The sequence below is a fragment of the Pipistrellus hanaki genome (genome assembly GCF_964339955.1).
Source record: "Pipistrellus hanaki genome assembly, chromosome: 16".
NCBI lineage: Eukaryota > Metazoa > Chordata > Mammalia > Chiroptera > Vespertilionidae > Pipistrellus > Pipistrellus hanaki.
Window position 1 is genome coordinate 26,349,332 of NC_140518.1, and position 18,235 is coordinate 26,367,566.

General features: G+C 47.7%; 1 protein-coding gene and 1 pseudogene across 3 annotated transcripts in view; one reads left to right on the forward strand and one right to left on the reverse strand.

The window, feature by feature from the left end:
- Positions 1–1,233: 1,233 nt before the first annotated feature.
- On the reverse strand, positions 1,234–3,116 carry LOC311611193 (elongation factor 1-alpha 1-like; annotated as a pseudogene). Its single transcript has 2 exons — positions 2,384–3,116; positions 1,234–2,293 (listed from the first exon to the last, which is right to left on the reverse strand). The product of its transcript is annotated as an elongation factor 1-alpha 1-like (transcript).
- A 5,518-nt stretch (positions 3,117–8,634) lies between these two features.
- The window catches only part of CA10 (carbonic anhydrase 10), a 362,748-nt gene continuing 353,147 nt past the window's right edge, over positions 8,635–18,235 (forward strand). For both annotated transcript variants that reach the window (XM_084863086.1, XM_084863087.1), the window contains exon 1: positions 8,635–8,774. In XM_084863086.1, the coding sequence (XP_084719212.1) occupies positions 8,714–8,774 (61 nt within the window). In that variant the 5' untranslated portion in view covers positions 8,635–8,713. The remainder of the gene's footprint in view (positions 8,775–18,235) is intronic.

The window sequence follows — 18,235 nt, forward strand, 5'->3', positions numbered from 1 at the left end:
TAATATATATTTAAAAATTTTTCAGATCCATTTGAAAAAACATTTTTTTCCTAAATAATAATTTGGGGGAAATTAAAATAAAATATATTTTCCATGTAATATTTATGTCCACCTTCTCCCAAGAGGAAACTTAACATAAGGTAATATCAGCTCATAAGTGTTTTTACAGATTCTGTAAGAGAAGGTAATGAAACAAGACGAAAACCATCACTTTCTTATGTGTGATATGTTATAGTACCTGACAGTGGCATATTTCTATTTTTTAATAAAGGTGCTAGTCATACAACCTCCTTTTGGTCTCAACTGCTGTTAACTCTGTCACTGGGTTGTGGCTACTCATTCCTGTCCTGGTCCATCTGCCTGGCAGGAGGTTCTTCTTGATTTAATATGCTCTCCTCTGTCTAGCAGCAATCAGAGAACAGATTCAGAACTTTTTTTGTTTCTTATCATGGTAACTCAACTCTTCTTTCTTTATCAAATCCACATAGTAGTACTGGGGGGAAGGGGGTATCCTGCTGTGAAGTTGGATAAAAATCTGGAAATCCCATGTTCATGAAAAGAAAATAAGCTGGATGTGGAGACCTCTACAGCAGGGTTCATCCTTTGTGATGATTGAATGGGATTCCTTTTAGAGCCTCTGAGTTAAAGCATTCCTTGCTCATTAAACATCTCCAATGCTTTGAATGAAAGCAAAGTTATTTCACACAAGCATTTGATGTTTAATACCATTGGGCTGAGGGAGGGGACAGGTACTGTTTTCCCAAAGGTAGACAGCAATGCTGATGAGTGTGCACCTAGGACTGAGAGCAGGGCCAAGAAATCACTCTTTAAATAAGTGTGTGCAGGAAAATCATGGGCCCTGGAGCTTGAGGCATCTCATACCAGCATGAAGGACCCCACATGAGACCTCTGGCAGTGCTAGGCAGTGTCAAGGCTGGGCAGGGAGTGAGGAAGGTCCATGGGTTTGGGAAAGAAAGACTTCATCAGATTTACTTTTGACCTGGGCTTTCAAATATCCAGAAGGGGTCTGTCTTTCACAATCCCTGTGTGAAGATTTTCCTAATAAATGGGACATATGACTCTCTAATTCAGCATGTAGAAAACGATGAATAGTCAAGCAGAATGTGTTTTTCAAGGACAAAAGAAAAGGCAAGACTTAATACTTGTAATTTTAATGCTAATCATTGAGGAGGTAATGTGAACAAAATTCCTGGTGAATATTTTTTTTTTTCTCATTAAACTGTTTTTTTAATGCGTCTCAAAATTCTGTGACAGATTTTTGGTCATGTTGTTTCCATTAAAAAGTACTGATTTAAAAACTAATAACTTAAAAACTGCCACACACACAAAAGAACCAAATGGTCCACAAAACATTCTCCTTTCCTTCTGAAGGTTTTACGATGCATTGTAATCATTAACCAGTCTTTTACTATTAAACTTAAATGGCCAATTGAGACAAACAGTTCTGAGACCGTTCTTCCACCACTGATTAAGACTGGGGTGGCAGCTGCTGGGAATAATATTCATTTAGCCTTCTGAGCTTTCTGGGCAGACTTGGTGACTTTGCCAGCTCCAGCTACCTTCTTGTCCACTGCTTTGATGACACCCACAGCAACTGTCTGTCTCATGTCACGAACAGTGAAACGGCCCAGAGGAGGGTAGTCAGAGAAGCTCTCAACACACATGGGCTTGCCAGGAATCATATCAATGATGGCAGCATCACCAGATTTAAAAAACTTGGGGCCATCTTCCAACTTTTTCCCAGAATGACGGTCAATCTTCTCCTTCAGCTCAGCAAATTTGCAAGCAATGTGAGCTGTGTGACAATCCAGCACAGGTGCATATCCAGCACTGATCTGACCTGGGTGGTTCAGGATAATCACCTGAACTGTGAAGCCAGCTGCTTCCATTGGTGGATCATTTTTGCTGTCACCAGCCACACTGCCACGGCGAACATCTTTGACAGACACGCTCTTGATGTTGAAGCCCACATTGTCCCCAGGAAGAGCTTCACTCAAAGCTTCACGGTGCATTTCAACAGACTTTACTTCAGTTGTAACATTGTCTGGAGCAAAGGTGACCACCATGCCGGGCTTGAGAGCACCAGTCTCCACTCTGCCCACAGGGACGGTACCAATACCACCAATTTTGTAGACATCCTGAAGGGGGCAGGCACAGGGGCTTGTCAGTTGGGTGAGTTGGTGGCAGGATGCAATCCAGAGCTTCAAGCAGTGTGGTTCCAATGGCATTGCCATCTTTACGGGTGAAAGATGGCAATGCCATTGGATGCCATCTTTACGGGTGAAAGATGGCAATGCCATCTTTACGGGTGAAAGATGGCAATGCCATCTTTACGGGTGAAAGATGGCAATGCCACCTCTACTTCCATCCCTTGAACCAAGGCATAGTAGCACTTGGCTCCAGCATGTTGTCACCATTCTAACCAAAAATTGGCACAAATGCTACTGTGTCAGGGTTGTAGCCAATTTTCTTAATGTAGGTGCTGACTTCTTTAACAATTTCCTTGTATCTTTTCTGGCTGATGGGTGGCTCAGTGGAATCCATTTTGTTAACACCAACAATCAGCTGTTTCACACCCAGAGTGTAGGCCAGAAGGGCATGCTCACGGGTCTGTCCATTCTTGGAGATGCCTGCTTCAAATTCACCAACACCGGCAGCAACAATCAGGACAGCACAGTCGGCCTGAGATGTGCCTGTAATCATGTTTTTTATGAAGTCTCTGTGCCCTAGGGCATAAATGATGGTCACATAATACTTGCTGGTCTCGAATTTCCACAGGGAGATATCAATGGTGATACCTCACTCCCATTCGGCTTTCAGTTTATCCAAGACTCAGGCATACTTGAAGGAGCCCTTCCCCATCTCAGCAGCCTCCTTCTCAAATTTCTCGATGGTTCTTTTGTCGATCCCACCACATTTGTAGATGAGATGGCTGGTAGTGGTAGACTTGCCGGAATCTACGTGTCCAATGACGACGATGTTGATGTGAGTCTTTTCCTTTCCCATCTTGGGTTTGAGTTAATGGTGGTTTTCACGACACCTGTGTTCTGGCGGCAAACCCGTTGCGAAAAAAACCCTGGTGAATAATTTAAAAAGCTAATGCATTAGTTGCTAACTCCAAAATTTATACAGGCTGATATGGGAGCAGGCTGCTGTCCTAATTAAAGCCTTTCTTTAAACCGGAGAACCATTATGAAGCTAAAATCCACTATATTGATCTATAACTGCTACCCGAAGGTACTGCAGCTGGTGTAAGTTCTTGCTCATACAAAACTTCTCTGAGAAAGGTTAATGTAGAAGAAATCTACACCACAAAACCACAATACACACACACACACACACACACACACACACACACACACACACACACACAAATGGTAGGATTAAGATAAAAGTGAATTGGATAGAAAGAAAAAAAAAATCTGGGAAAACATCTTCCACTAATTTGTATGGATTTAGATAACATGTTTTCCATGATTAGCTGCTGCAATGTGTTACTCAGTAACAACAAAAGAATGACAGAGATGGAAGGCTGTTGGAGGAGGTAGGTCATTGAGAGGATGAGACAGCTGGTTGACCCAGGAAGAGGATCTGGGAAGTCAATCTCCTCACACCTCCTTGGAATGTAAGTTCTGCCCGCCATCCTCAACCTAGGATTCATTTTAAGGGCAAGCCTTGAGAGAGGCAGGTGTTTTTGAGACCATCTGGATGATATACTAGTATATTACTGAACACAGTAATTTCATTTTAGGATCTGGCAGTCAGATGCAGTGATCTACTCCTCTTGTGACCACCCAAGTTCATATGCAAGTTTCCTTGCTTAGTAAAACGGCCATCTACTACTCTAGAGCAGTCTTCCACTTTTCTAGATTGCTTCATGCTCTCCATGTACAGGGGCCAGTGTGGGAACCAGCACAGGTTTTAAAATAAATAAGTAGGAAGGCTGGAATCAAATTCTGCCTCCACCTCTACTTCTGTCTGTATTTGAACTTGGACATATCACTTAAACTCACCTTAATCTTCCATCTTCTCTCCTGAAAATTAAGGGACTTAGAGTAGATCTGTTCTGAAATTATATTAATGTGCACTTGAAATATACTACTTGACATGTACCACATATCAAAAGATTGTAGTTATTTAAATAAGCAAGCAAGTAAACCTATTCATGTTTTTTTTTTTTTTAGCAACCACTTACAAAGTGCCTGCAATTTATCTGTTGTAAACAAGTGTCCCATTTGTAAAATCTTGAGTTCAGGAAAAAGCTGGATGTTTTGTGTGTTTTTAAAAAAATATATTTTATTGATTTTTTTTATAGAGGGGAAGAGAGAGCTATTGTAGAAACAACCATGAGAGAGAAACATCTATCAGCTGCCTCCTGCACACCCCCTACTGGGGATGTGCCAGCAACCAAGGTACATGTCCTTGACCTGAATTGAACCCAGGACTTTTTAGTCTGCAGGCCAACACTCTATCCACTGAGCCAAACCGGTTTCAGCAAAGCTGGATGTTTGAGAGAGAGAGATTAACTGTAATGAAAAGAAGAAAGGTATAGCATCAGGTTCTAGATCAGAACATGCTAATGTAGAAAGTCAATGTTGAGGGACTGTTGTGTTCAGTGCTGTATTTCAAGGAGAGAATTGGCTCTTAGCAGGCACTCAGATTTTCATTAGAAATGCTTGTGACTACTTCTAATTCCCAGTGATCTTTTCTTTCTCCCATTTCTACTGTAGTTAAGCTATAAATTGCATGTTCTACTCTTACAATCCATCCTGTCTTTAACTGAAGTCTAGCTGTGTCATGTGTGGATTCTGGTTCTAAGCACAAAAGGACCTCTCAGGATGATACTTTTAATTTCACAGAGCATGAGGGGAGATGGGGTAGCGTGGCCTCTGAGTTTGGAATGCCTGGCTGTGGTTTCTACACTACGAATTGGCAGCCGTGAGGCCGCAAATAGCTTTTCTGGGCCTCTGTTTTATCATCTGTAAAATGGAAGTAATAATATTTCTCTTATATGGATGTTCTGATGATTAAATAAAGGAATCCATGTAAAGGATTTGGCAATATGCACATAGAAAACAATGCATGCAGTTATTTTTACTTAAATACTACCATGAATTAATGGTTTTTATTTATTTTTGTAAATTTTTTAAAAAGTAAAAGTGCTTGGCAGCAGATAGCCTAAATATTTTTGAGAGGGCTTGAAGGCGAGCTACATACTGAAAGGGGGAAAATGAAGTATTACTGGCTTTAGCTCTTAAAGCAAATGGAGGGAATGTGGTCTTTAGGCTTTTTGAAAACAAGGATTATGGATTTTCAATTACAAAACTCCAGCATCTTGCTACAGGGCTTGACATATATCAGGCACGCCCTTGATATTTGCATAACTCATTAATAAATAAATAGGTTGGTCTTGGTATAACAATCCAGGCACCCTGCTTCTGCTTCCAGAGAGGTCTTTCTTGCTAGCCAAACATTGGGCTCCCAAATGCAGAAGGCAGGTCAACCCCTCCCTAGGCTGGAATCGGTGCATCTTTGGCAAACTGCTTTTTTTTTTCTCTCTTCAAAAAGTCCTTTCGTGCAGTGGGCTTGCAAGGCTCAGGGACAAACAGCCCTTCTGCACCGCGACCCCCTCCCTGCCATGTTTCCCAAGTGGGCTCATTCTCACTACCTGAGGTGCTTTTAATGTTCCCAGGTCTCCATATCTTCCCTTCTGAGCCTGGAGCTCTGGAAATAAGAATCCTGGGCTCTCTCCATCTGGGTCTAGATTTTTAATGCCTTGATCACCTGGGGTCCTTGGCTGTCGCATCAGAGAGCAGATCCCTGGACCACACCTCCTTCTGAAACAGTAGGCAAAGTCTGCCAGGGGTTCTTTTCCAGAATCTCTGGAGGCAGCAGGACCAAGCAGCCCTGTCTCCCAGGGTGAGCCCAGCTTAGGAAGCTCCTGCTGTTACCTCGGCTCCCTCCCACATCCCCTCCGCCCCCGCCGCCTCCCGCCACTCAGCCCAAGGACAGCCAGACTCCTGGGCAGCTGGCATCCTTCAGTAATCCCGGGAGCGCTGCAGGGTGACTCCTTCGGCTCCCGCACCGCACCCTCCGAGGCCACACAGCCTGGGAGACTCGCTCAACTGACTCAGCGCGGATGAACCGTCCCCTCTTCTCTCCTCCGGCTTCCCTTTCACTCATCCACCCTTTGGATGCTGCTAGCAGACCAAGGCTCACATTACCAAGGCTTCTAAACATTGAAAATAAAATTGTGCAAAAAATCCCCTGTGGGTTGTGCGTGTGCGTTGTGGTGTGTGTGTTTGTGTTTGTGTGTGTGTGTGTGTGTGTGTGTGTGTGTGTCCATCCGCGCTTGTGCAAAAAAAATCTCCAAAACGTCACAGTTTGCATTCCGGAGGAGCGCGCCCAGAAATCCGAGATCTTCCCAGGGATTCCCCTACCCTGCCTCCTCCGCTGCAGTTACCCCCAAGAGGTAGGTCTGGGGCTTTCTCCTCCACCCCCTGCTGCAGCAGGAGAGGGGAGAGACAGCCCCTGCGACCCCCCCCCCCCCGCCCCAGCCCTCTTCTGGGGCGCACAGTCCCGGGTGCAGGGATCCTTTCCAGTCCCCCCGCATCCACCTGGCGAGCGGCTGAGCAGGTGCCAGTGCTCCCCAGGCCTCGGGCAGCCTGCGGGGCGGGAGACCCGCTGAGCCCGCGCTCCCGGGGGCCCGGGCGGCGGGCGGTGCTGCGGCCGCTCCCCCCTCCCGCGGGGCCTGCGCCGGCCGCGCCGCTCCGGGCGTGAGTGCGCCCGCGGGCTCGGTGGGAAGGGCTTCCCCGGAAGCGGCAGAGGGTCGGGGCAGAGAGTCTGCGGGGACCCCAGCAACAGCCCCCAGAGCACAGGAGCTTCCCGAGAGAAAGCGATTGAAAGCCAAGAAGGGAAGCCCGTTCCCCCAAAGCCCGGGGCGCCCACAGCCTCGGGTCCCCCTGGAGCCGGCGGAGGCGCGGTTGGCCGCGGCGGCTGCAGGCACCGGAGTGGGACAGAGGCTTTTCCACTTTCCGGGGAGGGAGGGACTTGCAGGCAAGAGCTGCACCTGCTCTAGGAGCTGCTGAGAGGACTCCGGGGTAAGTCGGGTCCTGGCCCCGGAGCGGAAAGGGGGAGGTGAGGTGGGGGGTGGAGGGAGGAAAGGGCAGGAGAGGAATGAGAAGCGGGGGGAGGTAGGGGACAAGGGAGCAATTATGCAAAAAAAAAGAAGAAAAAATCCCCCAATATTCCAGCGCAGCAGCACTCCCAGGAAGAGTCCCTCCCGGGGCTCCCGTGCCAAAGTGTGTGTGTGGGGGGGGGGGGGGGGGGGAGAAGGGGGCTCAAAGTTCTCTTTAAGGAGAAGAGAAACTCCCCAAACCTAGGAGGGTGACCGAGGCGAGCGGGGCGGAGTCTGAGTCGGAGCGGGGCTCAGGCCCCGGCGGCTGCCGCGGTGGCCGGCCCGCAGCTCCGACTCCCAGCGCCCCGTCCTCCTCATGGCCGCGGGGAGCCTCCCCTCCGCACCCCGCCTCCCGCCTCCCGCCGGCGCCCCCGCGAGCGGCGGGCCCCAGGACCTTAGGTTCCCGGGTGGCACGGAGGATGCTCACCTGGTCGGACCTCCCCCTCGCCCCCCTCCCTCCTCCTCCCGCCCCCACCCGCTCCCCTCCCCTCCTGGCCGGGCAGCGTCGGGCTCCGTAGGCGAGGAAAGAACGACCCCTGCAGTTGCAGTGCCGGAACCTCGGCGGCGGCGGCGGCGGCGGCGCTCATTGCGGGCGCTGGGAGCCAGGGATCCGGGAGCCAGGGTTCGGGGAGCCAGGGATCGGGGAGCCCCGGGAAGCAGCCGCGGAACGGCGTGCGGAGCCCGCGGGCCCCAGACGCGCTCGGGTCCCCGGCTCCTCGCGGTCGGCGATCGGCGCCCTGGCCACGCCGCCGGGGTCGGGCTCGGCGGAGGCGGGCTGCGCGCGGACCTGGGCGCTGGGAGGACCGGCGGCGGCGGCGGCGGGTTCGGGCACTAATCCCTGCCTCTCTCGCCTCTCCCTCTCGCCGCCTCCCTTCTGCTGCGCCTGCTCCTCCCCCCGCCCCCCGGAAGCAGGAGAGGACCGGCCCCGAAGCGGAGCGGCAGCCGCCCTCGGACAGACCATGCCCCGGTGAGCGGGGCGGACTTCGAGGGCAACTTGGTGCGGACCGCCTGCGAGCTGCCCGGGCCCCGCCAGCCGAGGAGGAGCGGCAGCAGCGCGGCCCGGCGGGGGGCTCTCGTCTATGCCTTCTTGGGGCGCCCGGCGGCGGATCGGGGTCTCGTTCGTGCAGACGGAGCCGGGCGCTGGTGGCGGCTGCAGGTGGCTGCCGCCGCCTCTGCTGCTGGCGTTGCTTCCTCCGCCGCCCGGGCCGGGAGCAGCGGAGACCTCTGAGCGGGGACACCTCCTCCGGGGCGGCAGCCAGACCTCGGACATGTGTCAGCACACCTGGGGCGCCGCGCAGCCCTTAAGCCCGAGGGGATCTTTGCCGGAGCAAGTCCAACGGCGATATTGATCTTGGGGGTGACTGTCCGTGGACCGGCCGCCGTCCGGTGGGAGTGCGAGCTTGCACACTCGCCCAGAAGTGTGTGAGTGTGTTGGATGTGCGTGTGCCTTGCCGGGCTAACCCCCCCGCCCCCCGTTTTCCCGTCGAGTGATGCACTTGGAATGAGAATCGGAGGATGGAAATAGTCTGGGAGGTGCTTTTTCTTCTTCAAGCCAATTTCATCGTCTGCATATCAGGTACGGGGACGCGCCGGAGTGGCGGGCGGGTTGGTGTGGTGTTGGGTTTGGGGTTTGTGGGGTCCTATTGTGTGCAAGGCACTGAGGTGGCCTCTCGGGCTGGGATGGGGCGGAGAGGATGGTGGCAGGGACCTGCTCAGCTCTGCAGGTTTGCTGCCTTCGGAATTATAAACCTTCTGAACCCAAGGATGGGTGTGTGTGTGTGTGTGTGTGTGTGTGTGTGTGTGTCCGGGGTAGTATCCGCATGGAGTTCTGGAAGGTACAAGGGGTGGGGGGTGAGGAAGGAAAGGCAGATGACTGTTGATTTTCAAGGCTTTCTGGCTGAGAACTCTGGCGCCGAAATCTGAGCCTTGGCCACCCCCACCCCCAACCCAGGGCTTTCAAAGTTCCCAAACTTGGTGGTTCTGGCTGGCAAAAATGGACACGGAGCCCTGCCCTGGGGATCAGAGCACTTTCAAGTGACTGCGGGAAGATGCGGGAGTGGAGACTATTCCTCAGGGACCAGAGGGAGGTGGAGGTCCTCCATTCCTTCCCCCAAACCCATCAGACACAGCGGAGATGGTCTGAACCATCCTAGCCCGCCGCCCCCTCCCCCCAATAAAAGCAAACCCCATCAGAAACAATACAGCATCATCAATGCCACTCTAAATGACAGTCCTTTGGAATGCCCAGTGGCAGGGGTGTGCTGGCTGAGACTCACTGGCCTCCGGCTACTTGTGCCAGCCTTTGGTGTTAGCAGCAGAGGGCAAGCAAGTGGAGGGGAGTGAGGTAGGGCTAGTGTCTGCCTGCACCTGTGTGTCTCTGTGTTGGAAGGGATTCTGATTGCCAAGCAGTGTCTTTGTTGGTGCAGGGGGGGAGGGGGGGATGGTTTGGAGGGGAGCAGTGAGAAAAAGCCTGGGGATCAGCAGTATTTCCCAATGTAGTGCCTCCTCCCCTTGACCGTGTCCACCCCATTTCCCTTCACACCTGTCATGGAGGTGCCCAGGGTAAGGCCCCTTTGCAGCGCTCCCCTCTGCCTGCATTCCCTCTGCAGAATTGGGGACGCAGCCAACTTGCCATGAAGTCACCAGAAGAGGAGAGCAGGAACCCTGCCCCTGGGAGCAGGCACATTTGAGCATCCCTGGGGGACGGGCATGTTTCCTGAATCTTCCTCCAGTCCAGCAATCCCCACCCTCCGATTCTGGATAGTAAAAACCCTTGTCTGCTCTAACGCTGGACCCAGATCCAAAGACCGTTATTCAGCTGCAATGTTCTCTTCATAGAACAGGAATAGGAAATATTTTATTCAAAATTGCTCCCTTTGGGGCTTGGTCACCTTACTAAGAAATCAGAGGTATACTGTGAGCCTGGAAGATAATAAACAGTGCCCTGAAATCCTCTAGTGAGACCTCTTTTACCGCATCCTACACCTGAAGGAAAATTCCTAGGTTAGGTGACTTGTAAAGGTTTATAGCTGCCATCTATCCAGGAATGAACTGGGTAGCATCTCCCAAGGCCACAGTTTGCATCTTTCTCTTCTACATGTCTATTTCATCCTCTCTCTCTCTCTCTCTCTCTCTCTCTCTCTCTCTCTCCCCTCATGCATTCCACATTTCATTGGTTATAAAACACCCTTTCCCTACCTCTCTCCAGCATCATACATAATTTTTACTTGAGACGAGCCATCTGAGTCCCTTTAAAACTTACCAAGGGTTAACATCAATGAGGCTCCACCCCCAGCATCCTTTCTTTCCAGTCCCTGCCTTTGGCCAGGCCATCACAGGAGACCCCTGAGAATGGGTCTGTCCTTAGCCTCCCCCTAATGGGATACCTGTCACAGCTCTCCATATCCTGAACCTGGTCTGATATATCAACAACTACATTATGTAAATAGGAGCATTAGAAGGAGGTTCTTCCCAACCCAGGAGGGGGCCATGGAGTACAAGGCCTTTCACATGTGTTTACTAAGTAATCGTCATTGCTCGGTAATGAGGGGATAAAAGTGTAAGCGAAATTGCCAGCTATTAGCTAAACACAGAAAACTAGGTTAGCGTTGCAAATGCCTAGTTAGGATCTGCGCTAATTTGCACTTTATGAAGACATTTAGGCAGAGAGGCACCATTATGGACTCTGTATTTACACATCCATACAATTCGCTTCCAAGGGCTATCCCTCCAGGGGCCAGGTGGCTTTCACCCTCGTAAACAGAACTGCTCACTAAGAGACGTCCCTGTGTGTCACAGGTCTGATTAGGAACATAATTACAACTCACAGTTTGGGGGGCTTTGTTTTCGCCCCCACACATCTGGCAGCTTTAAGAAGTGCAGGAATGCAATGCACTAAGGTTGAATAATTGCAGCAGGAGCATTTAGTAGGTCTTTCTTCTCTGTTTCCATGATTTGCAGTTTTAATTTGCTCACGACTGAGCTTTACCCAAAGGAATATAACCCTTATTGTAAAACCTACTAAATCTTAAAGGAGTTTTAAAAAATATTTAAAACAAAACACCTCTCTGCCATCTTGGGATGAATTGCCCTACCCTGGAAATGGATATGAATTCTTACAGAGTGATCAGGTCATCACGAATGGGTGCAATACTAGGGTTGGCATCATTCCTGAGGAATTCCAGACTAGGAAGGGCCAGCACAAGTCTGCACTGTGAACATTTTGCAGAAGGAAAATGAGGGGAGTGGATCTGGCCTGTAAAAGGTATACTGACTAAATTTCAGGCAGTAGCACTAGCTTTCAGGAATACTCGGGTGCTTTGTAGCTGAGTGTTTCGTTAACCAAAGCTGCCTACCCTCCCTCACTCCATCCCAATCCCCCAAATTAAAAGTATATACCTACAAGGAGCTTTCTCCCGAGGGCCTGTGTAGACATAGCGCTTAAAATTCAGAGCTCTGCTCTTGGTAGGTTTGATGGCTCTGCACTAGTCATTTGGTTTATGATGAAGCTGTGATACTATTTCCCAAGGCTGTTGACCCTGCAGGGTAATTGTAAGGAACAAAACACTCCTTATAAAATGCCTAGCGTGGTGTCCAGAACGCAGTCACCACTGGCCGCAAATGGGACTGAGGGTCTGCTTGGCCAGGCTCAGCTAACTAGCTGCTGAGGGAGTACCATGAGTGCCTTCCATCTGAGGGATTCTATCCATTCTGGCTACTTAAGGACAACTCAGCTAGGCTGACGAGGGAATACCAGGCCTGGGAGTTCTTGGGGCTCGTTATTAGGCTCAGATCTCATTTTATTGAAAATGTAAGGCAGCCAAGATCTCTGAAGTGATGAGGGGGAGGGAGGAAAGGCAGGAGCAAGGGAGAGAGAGAGAGAGAGAGAGAGAGAGAGAGAGAGAGAGAGAGGGAGAGAGAGAGAGCGGGGGGGGGGGGGAGATGATTTTCCCCGATGCTAGCAAGAGCTCCATTCCATCCTTACAAAAGCAGTTCACATCTGCAAAGAATGAATGCTTAGCAGCACCAGGAGAGAATTTCCTGGTCCAAAAACAGCTGTCTGATTTAATTTACTCAATGCATCTTATTTCCTTATGTGTAACTTTACTTAGGCAGCTTATTCATAATAATAACAGCAATAACGATTATAATTATGTGGTGCTTTCACATATATTATGTAATATTGCACATATTTTAACTCATCCATTCTTAGAGTAATTTTATATGTAAGGCAACCAACGCCCACAGAGGGTCAGCCTGGAGGATTCACAGCCAGGTCTAACTGAGGTCAAATCATCTATGTTTTGGTTCAAGGTTTCTTTTAAATGTTGTTATACCGTATATATTTTTTATGTTTTCAATGGAAAGAATAAACTGTGTTAAATAGATGTAAGTCTTAGAGAGTTTGAAAGTGGAAATTAGGGGGATTATAGTCTAGAGCTAGAATTAAGGGAGCATTTGAGTGCTACATGACTGCCAATCAAACCGACGAGATTATTATCCAAGTTTGCCCCCCAATGCCTTATGATACGCAACCCCTAATTAAGCAAAGAACATGTCATACATTCTTTGCCTTATCTGAAAATTCAAATGGTTTCCCTTCAGCTTCTTTACATGTAGAAAGGGGATAACAGTACATACCCCACACATTTGTATATGGATGAGACTAGATAATGAATTCAGTGATTCTGGCAGTGTCTGAGGCTAGCAATAGTGTGCTTGCCGTCATGTAAATATTTTTTCCCCCTAAAAATCTGACATTGCACAGGATTGTGAGGCCAAGATAGAACAGAGCCTTTAGTTTCCTTCCCTGCCACTTCTGTAAAAGCAAAAACAGAATCATTAGCAATCACATTTTATCGATTGAGTTTGAGTCCTCCTTTTAAGAAGGCCTTTGCTTAACAGCTTTGAAATGTCTCTTCATTTTGTTTCCCAGACAAATGAGACTGGCAGTGCTAGGTATGGGTGCTAGTCATGGGTGGCACTCCCTTTACCCCTGGGAGCCCAATATGAAGGTGGGGCTTGGAAAGTTGAATACATTGCCTGGGAACAAGGTAGTGCTTGTTAGCAATATGGCTTCTTTACACCTGATGATGTTGTTGGCAATATGGCTTCTTTACATCGAGTTTCCCATGGATGCCACCTAGCCCAGTCCCTGACAGGTGCCATCGTCATAGATGAGACTCTCTTGGCAGTGAGATGCGATGAGTCTTCCTGAGAAATAGGAAGTCCCTGGGGATGGCTTGCTACCCTGGGTCATCAGTGCCTACCATCTCAGCTTCTCACCTTAATAAAGCATTATATATTTGGGCCTGGGGTTTAAGTTAAAAAAAAGAGCTAGGCACCATAAAGTGTATGGACGCAAGCCATTGTAGAAGCAGTATGGAAGTTAGAAGACTTGACTTGCTCATGAAGTCTTTCTTAATTGTCTAGGTGAACTTTAGCCCAGTGGTCGGCAAACTGAGGCTCCCGAGCCACATGCGGCTCTTTGGCCCCTTGAGTGTGGCTCTTCCACAAAATATCACAGCCTGGGCGAGTCTATTTTGAAGAAGTGGCATTAGAAGAAGTTTAAAAAATTTGGCTCTCAAAAGAAATTTCAATCGTTGTACTGTTGATATTTGGCTCTGTTGACTAATGAGTTTGCCGACCACTGTCATAGCCCCTTAGTATCTCAGTTTCCTCATCTGTAAAATTAACTCAGCTTTGCCCATTTCAAAGAACTGTTCATAATATTATGGGATGATCCATGCTTAAGATATAGTTTTTAAATCAAAGTTGAGATATGGACACACAATAGTTTTATATTCTATATGATAAAGATGTAATATGCAAATGGTCGTTATGCTAAGGACAGGATCATGGATCAGCAGGAGGGTGGAGCTACCTGCTACAAGCAGGCAGTGGAGAACTATAAGAGGGATCAGGGCAGCAAGTTATGAGGGGGTAAAGGGGTGGAGGGAGCTACAGGAGGGTGGAACAATGGGCAAGAGAGCTATTGGAGGGCTGCAAAGAGCTACTGTCTACAAGTGGGTGGCAGAGAGCTATAGGAGGGGGCAGAGCAGCAAGCTATGAGAGGGGGTGGGGAGGGGGAATGGGAGGAGCTACAGGAGCTTGGGGCAGCTGGGGGAGAGCTACTGGAGGGCAGCAGTGAGCTACTGGCTACTGAGGAGCTACTGGTGCAAGAATTAGTGCGTAGGGCTACTAACTTCATAACATAGAAGGATAAGGCTTAATTGTTAAGATGTAGTTTATACTAGTAAAAGCAAAGTTATAATGCAGAAAATGTATCATGAGGTAAAACAATAAGAATAATACCTAATGGTTTGGTAAAGGGCTTAAACGCTACAGAACAGAGTTAAGTGGAGAATTTTGATAGATTTTGGAGGTTGGGAATAGGAGAGCTGGAGGAGACTATATTATCAAAGAGAGAGGAATATGAATGTGTGAGATATGTAGTGAGGACTGTCCCTAATGGAAAATAAAAAGGTTCACTTTGGGAGATGCTGGAAAATTGGGATGAACCCACTCAGGGACCTGTTGAACTGAGAAGCTATGCAACATCCTAATATATTTAATCTCTTGGTGGTTTTTATTTTTCTTATATGGATCTTTGCATTAATCTTATGGACTGAACTTGGTTAAATTTTGTTTGAGATTCTAATATTTCTTTTGATCTTAAATTTGTGTGGCATGTATCTAGCTACTGCTGTACTTTTCATAGGTTGGGCCCTATTTGGGATTGTAGACAGTTGAGATTTGAAAGACTTCAGCCTTTCTCCTCTGCAGTATGGAGATGATACTTCCCGAAGTTGTTGATCCTACAGGGTAGTCATAAGGAACAAAACACTGTTTTTAAAATGCCTGGCATGGTGTCTGGAATTCAGTAACCACTGACCAAATTACACATATCATGTGAGAGTAAGCATGGGCTTTGCTACTAAGATAGGCCAACATGTGAATCCTGCCTTCTATTGTACATGCACTCTCTGTGTGTGCTTGGAGAAGTCCTTTACGTTCTCTGAGCCTCTGTACCATCTGTAAAGTGAAGACTGGAGAAAAAGTACATAGGATCCTGCCACAGTGCCTGGCTTATCGTAGTCACTCAGTGAATTGGAGCTGCTCAGAAAATTATCATCATGGTCAATTATCAATAAGAGTGCTTGCTGTTGACACTTTGAACCTGTTATTGGAAATTCAAATGAATTATTCAGTCATTTCTTCAAATTGCTAGCTAACTGTGTACAAGGCAGAAGAATCACAGAAAAGAACAATACCTGGTCCTTTGTATAAAGGGCATAACACATGTTATGCCCTTTGCCCACTTAACCATTCAACATTTATGGAGGATGCCCCATGCTGAAGGTACTGGGGATCCAGCAGGAATAAGTAAGACATTGCCCTTTCCCTCCTGGAATTCATAATCCAGTAAGAGACTAACTTTTAAAATATTGATAGTTACACTAGAATGTGGTAAGTATTGTAATGAAAGGACATACAAACAGTGTTTGAGTAGCACAGAGAAGGGACATCTGACTCATTCTGGAGGTGGGAAGAGTAGAGGAAGGAGAGTAAGTAGTGTTAGTTAGAAGGGGTTTAAGCTGCCCCTGGAAAGACATTAAAGTCTGGGCTTGGAAGATTTTGGCTGATTGACCAGGAAGAATGTGATTGGGGAGGGATGATCATAGAAAACAACATTTGCAAAGACAGGGAGATCATATAGGACATGATGAATTTAGGGGACTGTCAAGAAGTCAATATGGCAACTACTGGAATGGAGTGTGATGGATGAGGCTGAACATTTACAGAATGTGATCCCAATAAGAGTAATACCTTGCATCCAATCATACTCAGTAAAAAACACCCTTTTGCCTCTTTGTGGAGGGAAGGCATCCTTTTAAGACCCAAGGGGTAGGTCTAGTTTATCCCTTTTCTTTGTTGGGAACAGAACAGTCAGGGTTAAAGCTTTTGGCGCTGGTCCAGCTGTGCTCCATTTGGCCCAAATCACTAGGTATTTTCCAGCATTCCCTCTAGTTCCAGGTGGCTTCTCAGAAGCTTTGGACATAACCCAGACACATATGACAGAATGGACCTCTTCTCGCCCTAGGAAAAGGAGCTGAGACCCCATTGGTTGGTGCTGGAGTTTGCAATGTGTCAATTATCTCATTCTGCTGGATCATTGAATCTGTCTCACAGCTTTTTGCAGTTTTCATCTCATGTAAACTTAAAACTTTAAAGGATTTCTAGCAGGGGTTGGGGTGGGTAGCTGTGGGTGGTAAGAAATGTTATGATAACAAAGAGATCATTCCTGCTTATTAGCGAGATTGGACTGGTAATGGCCAGCCAGTGTTAGGGTTGGTTGCATTCACATGAAGGTGCCATCAGGATGGCAGAGGAGAGAGGGTCAGGGAGAGGTGGGGCCTTAGTCACAGTCATTGCAGAACTCATCTTTAACTTCTTCCAATACTTCATGCCCAGTGGCTGAAGGGGCTGGGATAGGAAATGAAGCCTGTGACTTTCAGGTGAGTTTTCCAGAGCCAAGTCCTGCTGGCTTCATAGCACAGTTGGCAGCAATGCCAAAGTTGGAACGAACCCATTCACTGAAGGATATGAATCAACATATTCCTGTTCTGTGGTCCCCTCTTCTACCACACACAGACTTACCTTTCATCCTCAAGGGAAGCAGTTTTGACAGCAGCACTTACTGAATGGGCAAAGGCCATTCCTCCTCCACGAGATGGAAAGAAAAGTAAATAATCGCACGAGATTCTTGATCTAATAAAGGTACATATCTACAGATGGCTTCTCTCCCATTCCCAAAGGATTTAATGTATGCCTCCAATGATGGAGGCAATGGCCAAGCAGAAGCTAAAATGTAGGGAGTAAAACAACCATGATTTTTGCCTTGTAGAGTGTATATTTAGGGATACACACATATTGGTGTCTTTTCCCATTGCCCAGCCCAGTACCTAGCATTCAGTAGAAGCTCAATAATGAATTAATGAATTACTATGTAAATGAATGACAAGGAGTGATTTAGAATGGCTTCCCTTCTTTAGCAGGAGACTGGGAGACAAGATCTGAGACTAGGAGGGAGTGGGGATGAAAACCTCTTTGCTAGCTGCCCTCTTGCTTCTACTGCATGAAACCTTCTCAGGGAGCAACACATTCAATGGTTTTCTATTTCCTTCTCAGGCTTAATTCATATCTGCATTTGGCCAACCAGTGTTATTTGGGGACGCTTAGCAGTTGGTTTAAAATGTATTTCAGCAACTTTGTGTTCTATGATGCCATACTAAAAGCCTTGAACTAGGATGGTCAAGAATCAATGGATGCATCCTTGTTCTTTTCTCCATGTCATCTCTGTTCCTATTAAAGGAGATTGCTGAGGATAAGGTGTTTTCATATTTGGATCTAGCTTGGGGAAAACCAGCACAAGAGAAAGCTCACTGCTCCTTGGTTGAGTATTGAACTAGACTAGAGGGCCCGAGGGAAAAGCCTACCCCACTCACTCTTTCACCTTGGTGCACAAGCAATCCAGGGAATGGCTCTGGTCTCCAAGGTGTTTCAGTCTTGTGTCTGAGAACCACTTCCCCATCCAGCTGTTTGTAACAGAACTGTGGTGTAGGTCTACTAGTTCTTACCAGGGAGGAGAGCCAGGCACCTAGAAATGGAAAGAACAGTTGTGCATTGGCAGTTCTTGGCTGTGCATTCTGCCTGTAATATCTATGCATTCTGGCTAGTTGATCTTAACAACTGTGAAGAAATGGTCAGTTGGGTCTTTTCATGTTTGCTTGTTAATATAATTTCAGAGGGGAGGTTATAGAACAAAAGCTCCTATTATTAACCTCTTAGCAGGTACCGTGTTTTCCGGCGTATAAGACGACCCCCTAATTTTACAGTTAAAACATAAGTGTAGGCCTATATTCGCTGTATAAGACTACCCCCCACTTCCGAGGCAACACCAGTTCTTTTTTTAATAGACCACCTCTCTGACTCTGGCCAATATGAGCAGGCTTTTTATGCATGCAAATTATACAT